Raw genomic sequence first — 12,482 nt, forward strand, 5'->3', positions numbered from 1 at the left:
GCTTGATGGACACTGAATTTTCTTTGCTGATGTGTGTCAGCCTATTGGCCCTGGTTTCCAGCCAGCTTCATCTCCTATATCGCCATTCCAGCTGCACATAGAGCTATTTGGCTTGTTGCCCAGTGTGAACTTAAAGTAATTTGGAGAAGCCAACATTAGTCTGAGGCAACAGTACTGCCTCTCAGTGGAACAGTATCATCGTGCAAATGTGTCCGTGTATACTGTATGTGTCTACATATAGTTTATTGTGATAAGATGTACGTTTTGTGCACACAGTAAACACACAGACACACACACAGAGCCTGGAAAGAGAAGAAAGAGAGAGCAAGAGGGACAGAGACAGAGAGAGAGAGAGAAATCCACTCCACATATTCTCCTTCCTCTGCGCTTATTATTCATTTCTGTTTGCCAATGATTTTCTTTCTGAAGACTGTTGCTAGAGGAAGATGGAGGTGAGTGGGTAGATGGCGGCTAGTCAGCTGAGCATTTGCCGGTAATGGAAAGGTGGGGGCAGCGAGTGTTGGGTGAGACAAATGCTTCTAATACTCCCTGGCTACATACTATAGCTCAGCTTGGTGTCATTTGGAAACCCACTCTCCCTTCATGATCACTGCTAATCAAGAAAATAGAATCAGGGAGAATGATCCTGCAATGGCGCAGCATGTGATTCTCTGTTTTTGTGCTTCGCTTCGAAATTCAACAGGCTGCCATATGTATCCATTACAGCCTGTGTACCCCCGAAACGGTTTTATTATTTGTACATTTTAAACTGGGGCCTAGTGCACACTGGGGAGAGGGATCACAGGTACTGAGCCAGCAGATTGGTGTAGAGAGGGGGAGGAGGGGTGGGGGGACTGCTCATGGCGTGGGCTGAGTGTGTGTGTGTGCGTGTGTGGTGCTACAGGGAGATGATAAAGTCAACAAGGGCATAGTGAGGGGTTGAAAAATGAGTGAATGAGAGATGATGAAGGTGACTGGGGACAAGGCGCAATCAGCTGCAAAGAGGGCCCAACAGGGATATGAGGAGGCAGAAACGTGTGTGTGTGTGTGTGTGTACATGAGCAATTCTGGGCTTCCAAGACACTTTGATTGTCCCTCTCCACCTCTCCTCTGTGTCACCCTCCTTTTACCCACAGTCCCTTTCTTCTTCCCAATTTCTTTACTTTACTTCTCCCTTCGCACGATGTCCAATTCCCACTCTCATTTCCTAACTTCCTCCTCTTTCCACTCTTTGACCATTTCAGGGTCGACCCTGATTCAGTCTCTCCTTGTGGGCCTCCCTGCACATTTCCCATTAGGCCACCATATTAACAGAATACTGTTGATACTTACTCAGGCTGACTCAGAAGGGGACGATCAGGTTTCCTTCTCATTTCCTACCTCTCTGGTGCACGTCAGTCACGCATACGCAACTTTGCAAATGCTGAAGGGTCGTGTAAAATCTGTCTCTCTGATCTTTATTTTCCCTTTGCTTCTTTGAATCCTATCTGCCTATATTTCAGGGATTCATGGAGAGTAGTAATTTGTAGGGTGGGAAATGTAATGGAGAAAGAAAAGCAATAAATTTCACTTGGCCCATTCGGAGAGAAAGAGCCATTAAAGAAGCAAGGAGAAAAAGAGCTCAGCAACCTTTTGCATGATGCATCAAGTACTGTGAGGTTGGCCTAAGGGAGTTTTAACCAGTTAAGATGTTACAAGTGGAGGATACCCAGCAATCTTTAAAGCTGTAAATAACAGTGGTGTGGCTGATTTGATCTGAATCAATACCCATCCATACTTGCAATGCAATTTATAAATAATTAAAATCAAACCTAATATGATTTAATCCATCCATTTGTGTGGATCACACCAACGGGCCTTATGTTTGGTACCCGGTGATGCAAAATAACAGTTTTTCCCCCTTGCTCTATAGCCTCTTGGGATCCCAAGGTGATATTTTGAGCAACTTGGCGCACAGCCTACCAATAAACAACTGTGCCTTTGTAGCATTATGTTTTGACTTTGTTCGACTTATAATGAAGTCTTGACTATTTTTTTTTCCATTAGCATGTGAGCAAGAACGAAAGATTTAAAGGACGCAGCCATTGATTGTTGGCCGTGGTTCAGTGTTTTCCTCAAAGAAAGAGTTTTAAAAACATGACTCACGAAAAGCCACTTTTTAAACCTAGTTTTCACTCAGCAAACAAAGAGAGATTCAGCCACAGAATAAATGTTGTTCATCTATGACTCACAAATAGGTATGGAACTCCAGTTTTATCCAAGTCAGACAAAATCCTGCAAAAGATCCTTTTTAGATCCTTTTTGATACACCAAACTACCAGAGAGGCTGGTTGGAAAGTCTGGAAGATGAAAAGCCTTGGCCATTGATGTTACAATTTTTAGTGGTAAGAAAAAACATGCCATCGTTGTCATGACGCACTGTATCGAAGCCTTATTGTTACATAAAAAAAGACCAAGGCTATGACATCTTCTGTTGGCAACTGCTCTCCTCAAGTGCATGCTTTAGAAAAAAAAGATTTTAGAAGAAATTGAAGTTATACGTTTTTTTAAAAAATATATTTTTAGAGGACGTGCAATGTGGAAGAACGTTAAATTGATTTACAATACGCATTTGAAGTGTGCCGATTTATGAGTGAGTTCACACAAGTGCAAACCACACGAAGGAGTGGTTGTCTCAACAAAGAACATCTGTTTTTCATGGTGAAGAAGAAGAAAACATCTTAAATTTGGGTTTATAAGGTCCTACAAGTTGGGGATCCATTTTTAGTGTGGTTTTTGATGAAAAGCTTCTATGAAAGTTTGTGTTTTGTTTCGTTTTGTAGTTGAAGAATGTACAATGTTACAGTTACAGTGTTGTGCAAAAGTCTCGAGACACCTGCAAATTTCTTAATATTTGGAAAAAAAAAGGCCAATCAGTGATGAAGATATAGTATATGAGACAAAAGCAGAATTCTAAAGGTGCTAAAAAAAGTCAGTTGCTTTTCTGCGTTCATAATTCCACCGCTGGTACCATGACAGAGCCTCCGCCATGTTTTACAGATGCCTGTAGACGCTCATTGTTGTAGCTCTGGCATGACCTCCTTCATTACATATTGATGTCGATTTGAACCAAGTTGCTCAGCTGTCTGTGTAAACACAACACTGTTTCATCCCTTGAGATAGGTGTCTGCTTTATGCTTCAATGATTTATAGGTCAGTGTAAAGTGTCTTACCGAACAACACCAAACAAATCTTCTACATAATGGTCAGGTAATGAGTGAAATGAGTGAAAAAGCAGACCTTAGGAAAGCCTGAAGAAGTATTGCTTAAGAACACTTTAAAAATGAAAAGGAAGTCTGGGTCCATGGAAACAAAATCTCAAAAGCCTAAAGCAGGGCTTCTTGATTAGTCCACTAATACCATAATATAATCATATGAGACGGTCCTCTGTAATTGAATGTACAGACACTATGAACTGTGTATAATCTGATGATTCTGTCACCTGTTCTCATGTTGTCTGAATTCTTTGTAATTCAAAGATGTAACTATTCAATTAGTTCAGCTTGCTCTGGAGGAAAAAACACAACAAAAGAAAATTGCCTTGAAAATTGCCAATGTCACAATCATCCTAACGGTGCTTGGGACAAGAAGGACATCTGCTTTACCTCCAAGAAAGCCTGTTTTTACTTCTTTCCCCCCACACCCCCATCTCTCACCTCTTACCCTATTCTATTTATCTTGGCCCCTGGCATAAACTAGTTCTTTAATTCAATCATAATAAAAAGGAGAAGCTTTCCCTTCGAGGGACAAACAGAATTGCTCTGGAATGGCGCATCAGTCAGCCAGTCCTGACAGAAGGATGGAGAGTGACAGCACTCGCTCAGGCCCCTTTGGCAGCGCCATGCTCCCTGACACCTGTAACACACACTTGTCACAAGATGGGACATTTGTGTGTATACACGTTAGGTTGTGAAAATGTGTTGTGTGTACAGGAGCGTATGACATGCCACTCTACAGGTCTGCACATATCGTTACAGGCGAAAGAATCAAATCCTGATAAAGATTCAGCAAAGCAGAAATACTGCGTTTTTAAAATATCTATGTGGAGAACTTCTGAAATAGAAGATAGATGGGTGGATGGATTTAAAGTTATTTGCTTTTGGGGGGAATGGAAGGGAATGAGAGCATGGACTGAAAGACACCAGCTTTATCAAGATATAAGCATTCTTTTGAACATTACTCGACCATTACAACACCTTGTCCTTTGTCTTTTTGAGTCTTCTGACTGTTTTGTAAGGTAATTCTGAATGTAACCCCAAGATCAGAATTTAGTGCCTGCACTTTTTATTTTACATCCTGCATGCCAGCCTAACTGCTCTTCCTTCATTCTGCCTTCTGTCGTTACTGATTGGACAGTGCCCCAGTCCTGTGCTCTCATCAAGCTGCAGCAGTAATTCTTCCACCTGCTTCAAAAGTACAGCCAATCTGTTTTTCCAGCCAGCCCTGATTTAGGGTTTTTTGTGTCCCTGTATATATCCAGTCTTTTTGTTACTTGTAGCTTAGAACACATTTTGAGCATTGAATGTATTCAACAAGCTTAGTTTTCTGCATGTCAGCTAGTCTAGTGGTTGCTAGAGGCTCTGTAACCTACTTCATTGTTGTTTGCAGCCACTGTCTATTTCCTGGAGACCAGACTAGGTAGTAAAGTCCCATATCACACACTGAACCAAAATTCAGGAAGTATTTTAGTTTAGTAGTGCTACTGCTTTGTTGTAATTTTGGTTTGGTTAGACAGTGAATGTAGGTAATGGCGGGTTTCTTTCTTTCTTTGCTTTTTTTTTTTTTTTTTTTAAACACAGAAACAGCAAATGAACATATATTAAATCCTTGCATCCCAATCCCTCACTATTTTAAAATAATAATAGCATCAAAAAACACTTTTTGATGCATGCTATGATTGCATGTATGCAGGCGTATGCAAGTAAATCGTAGTATGTGCTGTATGTATACAGTTGTGCACATATTGGCACTTTGAGGCCTTCTCAAGTACATGCATACACAATCTTAGTTTAATGGCCTAAAACCACTCACAAACTCATAGCAAGTCAACCTGAAGTTCACAGTGAATATAAAAAGTCTTCACACCATTGTCAAAATGCTAGTTTACTTTATGATGTAAAAAAAATTAGACCAAGCAAAATAATTTTTGAACTTTTTCAACCTCTAACATGACCTACAGACCCTACAACTCAACTGCAAAAGGATTGAAAATAAAAAACTTACAACAACCTTCTGCATAAATATGCACTCTCAAATTAACACTTTGTTGAAGCACCTTTTGACGTTGTAACATAATTCATTCTTATGGTGTTGGTGCCTATAAGCGCAGTGCATCGTGACTTTCTAATATTTGCCGAGTCTTCCTTGCAAAAGTGCTCCAAATCTGTCCAATTGCATCATCTGCTTTCTTCAGGTCACCTCACAATATTTCTTTTGGATTCAGTTCTGGGCTCTGGCTTGGCCATTTCAAAACTTTAATCTTCTTCTAATCAAGCCATTCTTTTGTTGATCTGGATGCATGCTTTCGGTTTTTGGCACACTAAACGTTAAAATGCTTTCTAGCATAAACTTCACTGTTTTTGCCAAAACTCAATGGTGTATGAAACTGCTCAGAATTCCCTCCACCTTAACTAAGGCTCCAGCTCAAGCTGAAGAAAACGCCCCCAAAGCATGATGCTGCCACCACCATGCTTCACCGCGGGTATGCCATTGTTTTGGTGGTATGCATTGCTTTGGTTGTAATAAAAAGCCCTTTGGAATTTTACCCTTGGTTTCATCAGACCAGAAACATTTCTCCACATCGTTTTGGGAGACTTTATAGATGTTGCTGCAAAATTTTGCTTATTTTCTTTGTAAGTAAATCCGCCTCCCTGACTTCTTGTTTTTTCATCAACTTTGTTCAGGTCTAGTTATTGTCACTTTTACATCATTTCATTTGTTATTTATTGTCCTCACTGTTTCCTTGCTGTTTGTTTTGGTATACGTTGGCTTGGAAACGAACTGACTGAATGTACCTACAATTAAACTAAACCCAAAACCTAAGCTTGTTGATATGGAACTACATTATTTTTATTTATTTATTTTTATTTTACCCCCTAACAGATCTGGTTTTGAACCACATTGTACAGGTTATAGGTCACATTTTAGGTAGAACATTTCTAAATAATATATATTTTTCTATTTTTGCATTACAAAAATGTGGCATTTTAGCAGGGGTATGCAAGCTTTTTACATCCTCTGCAGATCATGCTCATTCTAAACAAACTACCAGCTTTTAGGCAGTAGGAGTCTAGACAAACTGGTATGCTCACCGGTGGAAAAAAAAGGAGAAATGTGAAGAAAACAATGCTTTGTAGAGTGCAGGCTCTAATATACAGCTAAAACCAAAGAGCAACACGTGTTTTCATGCTCTCCTAATATGTCTTAGGGAAAAAAAAAACTCACACCATGCCCTGGTCTCTAAAAGATCCGTGGCCTTGATCTCTAAAAATCTGTGGCTAGCCTTCAGGACATGACTCAAATGATAAACGCAGCACTGATAAAAGCAAACACTGCCTTAGACTTAGATGTGCCCTGAATAACAGCCCTGAGTAGCTGAACACACTGTTAATATCATAGCCTATGGCGTTGTCGATAAAGAGTCCTAATTACACTTAGTTAACTGTCAGAAATTCTTGAAATTATTCATTATTGCATTTGTTCGTGTCTACTAAACAGATCCGAATCAGTTAATCACACTATATTGTGGCTCTCTGCGAGGGTTCTTTGAGTATTGTTAAATAAATGCAAACAAGCAATCATAGCACAATCATAGCGGAGACAGCTGGATGGGAGCGAACAGGAGTCCCTGAGCTAAAAACCCTTCAGTCAGAGGCAGAAAAACAAGTTAGCTGTACTGCTGCACGAACAAAGGTTCTATGACAACAAACAAATCAATTATTTATCATTGTACTAACCTGCGCCTTTGGTCACCACCAGTTTGGGTTTGCTCCGAGCACCATCCCCCTTGGTGGTGTATGCTGCCACTGTGATGGAGTAAGTGGTTTCTGGCTTGAGTCCTCCAATGACCATTTCCTATGGGACACAAGGAAGAAGCAGAGACAGGAAAATGTCAAAATACGTGTTGAATTTTTCATGATTTGACCCCACTTCGTGCAGCTCAAACCGCCTTATGCAGAATGTTAATCTAAGCCAAGTGTCTCCTGCTCCTCTTTATTAATTTTCACGAGGCATGCATTAAATGTAATGTTTCCCCCTGTGTAATGGAAGACATTTCCATTACATAAATTATTAGATCTGCCAAGGTGGAGGAGTGACATTATGCATGTAAATGGAAAGTAGTTCCACTTAGTCCTTTAGCAATATTCCAATCAACAACTTAACTTTGATAAATGCATGCTGAATACATCCTGGCCATTCCCTGGCAGTTTTTTACCTCAGCCATTAAGTTTCCTTGAGTCCTCTTCAAAGAGAGGCTTCCGATCAATTCTAATGAATCTTTCAAGAGAGAAGGTTTGAACGAATGCAGAATTAGGTTTTTAACAGGCACTAGTTTGGCAGAAGGATGGGAGAAATCAATAAAGGTAAATGAGCTATAAGTAGTGTGTTGCACTTGACATGGTACTCGTGTAATGTAGATGGACTCTGGTTCAAAGGTAGAGAACATTCTGTGCAAAGTAAAAAAATATGAATGATCACAATGTGGGTCGTACGGAGATATTCTTTTAACTACCGTCTCAATATACAAAACTCAAGGAAGCACAGTACTTCTAAGGCACCACATTAAAAATAATATATATCTATGGAGCACAGATCACACAAACACAAAACAGAAGGGGGAAAAAAATCATACAAACACCACCAGAGCACAAAACACAACACACTGTCAGCACACAGTATGATACGAATAGCGTTAGCATTCCAGGCACAGCGGTCAGTGGGTATTGCATCAGCCATCAAGTGTACAAACTAAATGATGACAGACGTAAGCCCCCTTTTTCTTGGTTATGCACAGATATAGTGTTTAGACCGAGTCACCAGAGAGCTAAGCCCCTGAGCCGCACTGTTGTCCAGACTTAATGAACAAGGATCGGATGGGCTGTGTAATCTGTGAATCTAACCGGGCTGATGCAATACCCTCTGTTTACACTCTTTCAGGCACACAAAGCACCCAGGTGAAGCTTCGTACTCACATATTCAGCTGTATCGTCTGTTTCCCACTAAGCCCCCCCCCCGCCAAAGAGCGCAGGAGAGAGAGCAATATTTTTGTTCAAAGAAAGAGAAAAAAAGAAAGGGAAGAAATAGGATTGTGAGAGACGGGGGCATAAGAGGTTTGGGAGCAGGGGATGGGTATCAGAAATAGGGCACTGGTTTTAGGAGGTCAGGAGAGAAAGAAGCTGTTTGAAGTTTATGTTGTGAGGAGAGCTGTACAGGTCTGCTAGTTTAATTATGTTACTGTTCAGCTGACAAAAAGGCACAATAGTGTTATATATTGATAACTACAAGCAGCAATGGCATTAAAATGTAGCATTACATGGATTAATGATGATACAAACTAAGATAAATAGATATAAAAAAGAGGTTTTTGCCCGTGCGTGTGGTGCTTGGCCTGAATGCACTAAACTTTTTTTGTGTTTTGTTTTCCCAATTGTTCAAAATCTCTATTTGAAATGCCGGTACTACACACAGTCATCACTAGAACTGTGTTGACGGGAAAAAAAAACCCCAACAAAGACAAACAAACCCCCAAAAAGCATCGTTTCCAGTTCTGCCAGTCAAAGTCTAAATTGCGGTGAAATAGTTCCGTGCCCATTTTCTCCAAGTCTTTGCACCGGATACAAGCACACATAAATATTTCATTGCATATGTTGCCATGAAGCAGGGGTCTTGACATTCCTAATAAAAGCCATTGAGGTAGAAGAAGGAGGACAAGATGAGTGAAGCTTTGATTATAGTTCTTATTGTGTGTCGACGGGCTGAGGGAGAAAGAATATTACAGCAACATGAAATGAAATCTACAAGGCAAGAGCCCGATCGCTCCCCATACTCCTGCTGCAACAGCGTGGATTAACTAGACAATTCGCGATTTGCATGAGAAGAAAAAAATAAGGCAATGCCTTACGCATATGTTTGCAATTTTTCAATGTGATTTGTGCACGATAAATGCATGCTGCGTGGCGGGATTTGCATTTTTCTGACAGCTAATTTGTAGAAGGAAAACTACGAGATGGTCATACCTGGGCATCAGCCAGCATCACATCCTTGATGAGAGGCAGGCCTCGAGACTCGCCGTTTTCCACACGCACGTAATGAACCTGGTAGCCACGGATCTGTCCGTGCTGCTTGCCTGGCGTAAGAGAACGCCACATCACCTTAATTGCTGTGGAGTTGATAACCTCCACCTCCACCCGTCTCGGAGGAGCCCCAGGAACTACAAGAAATTAAAGAAATAATCAAATCCTCGCATGAGACCATTACACACCCGTGAGTCTGATTCACCGCCCTGCGTTGTAAAAGCGCCTCGCATCATGCCGTGACATAAATAACTCCCTGAATCCAAATTCATGTACGCACAGAGACAACTATTGACAGCTAGCAAGAATGATGGACAAAAACATTTAGAAACAACAAACACACTCCAGTGTCAGTCTTCCCACGAAATTCAACACGCACACTAGTGATGGGTCGTTTGCGAACGAAATGGCTCTTAGAGCCGGCTCTTTGAAGTGAACGACGCGAGCCGGCTCCTTATTGGGAGCCGTGAGTTTTTTTGTTTTTTTTTTCTCTTTCTCTCATCCTCTCTCTCGCCCTTTTTTCCGCTAAACTCCGCACGCGCGGCCTGTACCTTGCGCTGGGCAGAGGGGGGAGGGGCGTTAGTTACACTGGCAGTAGCACAGGAACAGAGCCAGAGAGAAAGAGAGCGAGGGACAACAACGTCACATTAGAAAGGTATAGTAATCATCCACTATTTTCAGTTGCAGATGATAAAGGATTCAGAAATCATGCAGGCCCATATGACAGAGAATGTGCATCTTCTTTTTGTTTTAATATTTTATTATATATATTAAATTGTGTTGTGGTTTGCAGTGTTTTGTGTTGTTTCACGTTAAATTTGTTTAAAAGGAAAAAGCTGAAAATTTAAATAGTTAAAAGTTTAAAATGTAAATAGTTGTTCTTTGTATTATATGATTTATTTATTACATTTTATGTGGAGTGAATAAATAAAGTATATTTATGGTGGCCCTTAGAGACAAAGCATGTACAAACTCCAAAACACGTAAAAACTCAGAAGCACGTACAAACTCCAAAACACGTAAAAACTCAGAAGCACGTACAAACTCCAAAACACGTAAAAACTAAGAAGCACGTACAAACTCAGAATCATGTACAAAAGACAACAGAAGTGCTCCAGGATGCTAGGGTGCAGTGTTGAGCTTTTGCTACCTAGTGGCTACACAAGCCAGGAAGTATCAACAACCGGATTTGGTGTGTGGTAATAACAGGTAAATGAATTTTATTTTTAAATTATTTGAATAAATATGAGTGCTTGTCTATAAATACACAAACAATACGCACATGCTTTCAATTGTGTAATTTAAGTGATCTGGGTAGCTCTGTTTTGGAAGTTCAGTTAACGCTAGAAATGTGTTTTGGAGTTTGTACGTGCTTTTTGGAGTTTGTATATGCTTTAGAGTTTGTACGTGCTTTGTCTCTAGGGGCCATATATAAACATATATAAATAAAACCACTTTTTTTTACTTTAGTAATTCCTTTTCTGCATAATTTTATATTATTGTTAATGATTAAATAATTAAAGCAACAAAACAACCTGAAGAGCCGGTTCGGAGCCGAAAGAGCCGGCTCTTTTTAGTGAGCCGAGCCGAAAGAGCCGGATCTCTAAAAAGAGCCGGAAATCCCATCACTAACGCACACATGCACACGCATTCATCACTTCCCCGCGTCTCTTCCACCTTTTCAGTACGTCTCTGTCTGTGGTAAACCTCGTCTGTCAGTCATAATGACAGACTTTTATGGCAGGCCTTGCGTTCGGGCCTTTCAGTTTGCCACGGACCGTCCCGTCGTGAGATGGATGTTCTGTTGATAAAATTCTTCCACTCAACCTGCTTCCATTTGCTCCTTTACAAAACACTTTGACTCCCTGTTTTTGCCTCTAAATCACCACCCCATCATCTTTCCCGTCATCATGCTAAAATTGTGTTCATTAACAAGGCACGTTCTACTGTTCAGCCCTGGATCTCATTTCCTTAAAGATACTTATTATCATAATGACAGGCTTTCGATAGATACTGTCACTGTGTTGTGACTCTTTATTTGTGGAAATGCTTGAATAGATAAGGCCTTGTACCCATATGCATAAATGCATATGGCCCTCAGTTGAGCAATAAGACAGTAGTTGTTTATGTTGCAATAGCAAAAATGCTTGATTTCCCACGTGTATATTTCATTTTGAGTCTTTCCATTTGCACAGTTTATAAAGCAGTATGCTGCTATAACATTATTGGTATGCATTTGATACCATGTGATCATCGTTTCTTTTATGCATGCATGTGCAGCACATTTCCATCATATAGGACATATGCACAAAATGTTTAAACAGACCTTATTAACACATTTACATAAATATATATATTAGGCCCCTAGCTTAATTCTGACAATTAAGGACACTGGAATGTACTTAATACGTATTTGGCTCACTACCGACTTTGTGGCTTTAAATACATCATGTCTCCCTGCTGGTAATGCAATTTCTGCATACGTGTCCACTTTGTGTTTTGGAGAAGCAAAGTGTGAAATGGAAACCGCGCACTGGCGTGTCTATTACACATTTTGCTGTGATACTGGGTTGCACGTACACATACAACAGAAAAACAATGTTTACCGGTGGTATACTCACCACTAAACTAAAGTGCTATTGAGCCATAATAAAAAGTCAATACAAGAGCTTCTGCACAGGCTAGGTTCACCTACCATCTTCGTCGGTCCGACAGACGAGGGGCTCACTCTCGGGGCCAGGCCCAATCACAGTGGAGGCAGACACCGTGACACGGTACTGGGTCCACTTCTCTAATCGTTGAAGCAACACCTGCTCCTCAGTGGCAGGCACCATGGGCTCCTCCAGCGGTTCCTCGTTGTCACCGGCCCCTTCTGACTGGCCCACCACCTGGTAGCGCACCCTATACCCCACCAGGGCGCCATTCTGACTCTCCAAAGGTGGGGGGCGCCAACTTACCAACAGGGTGGTAGAGCTGGTGCTGCTGCACTTAACTTCTTGAGGGGGAGCTGAGGGCTCTGGTGAAGTGGAGAGGACAGGAAGGAAGGAAGGAGGGGCGGGTTGGGAGGAAGGAGGAGGACGAGGAGGATGGGGAAGGAGGGAGGAGGGGTGAAAAACAAAAAAATAAAAAAGATGGGAGAGATAAAGAAAA

General features: G+C 41.0%; 1 protein-coding gene and 1 long non-coding RNA gene across 14 annotated transcripts in view; both read right to left on the bottom strand.

Moving 5' to 3' along the window:
- The window catches only part of ptprsa (protein tyrosine phosphatase receptor type Sa), a 236,639-nt gene that overhangs the window by 55,527 nt on the left and 168,630 nt on the right, over nucleotides 1–12,482 (bottom strand). For 8 of the 13 annotated variants that reach the window (XM_085132277.1, XM_085132278.1, XM_085132276.1 and 5 more), the window contains 4 exons: nucleotides 12,028–12,348; nucleotides 9,276–9,469; nucleotides 8,232–8,258; nucleotides 6,996–7,113 (listed from right to left, as the gene is read on the bottom strand). The exons of 3 other annotated variants lie outside the window; for them this stretch is intronic. In XM_085132277.1, coding sequence (XP_084988403.1) covers nucleotides 6,996–7,113; nucleotides 8,232–8,258; nucleotides 9,276–9,469; nucleotides 12,028–12,348 — 660 coding nt within the window. The remainder of the gene's footprint in view (nucleotides 1–6,995; nucleotides 7,114–8,231; nucleotides 8,259–9,275; nucleotides 9,470–12,027; nucleotides 12,349–12,482) is intronic. 2 more of the 13 variants (XM_085132280.1, XM_085132286.1) reach the window with 1 other exon arrangement.
- Nucleotides 1,139–6,989, bottom strand: LOC146502489 (uncharacterized). The gene is made up of 2 exons (XR_014869215.1): nucleotides 5,263–6,989; nucleotides 1,139–4,673 (listed from the first exon to the last, which is right to left on the bottom strand). It is a non-coding gene; the product is annotated as an uncharacterized LOC146502489 (long non-coding RNA).

The sequence above is a fragment of the Neolamprologus multifasciatus genome, chromosome 15 (genome assembly GCF_963576455.1).
Source record: "Neolamprologus multifasciatus chromosome 15, fNeoMul1.2, whole genome shotgun sequence".
Taxonomy (NCBI): domain Eukaryota; kingdom Metazoa; phylum Chordata; class Actinopteri; order Cichliformes; family Cichlidae; genus Neolamprologus; species Neolamprologus multifasciatus.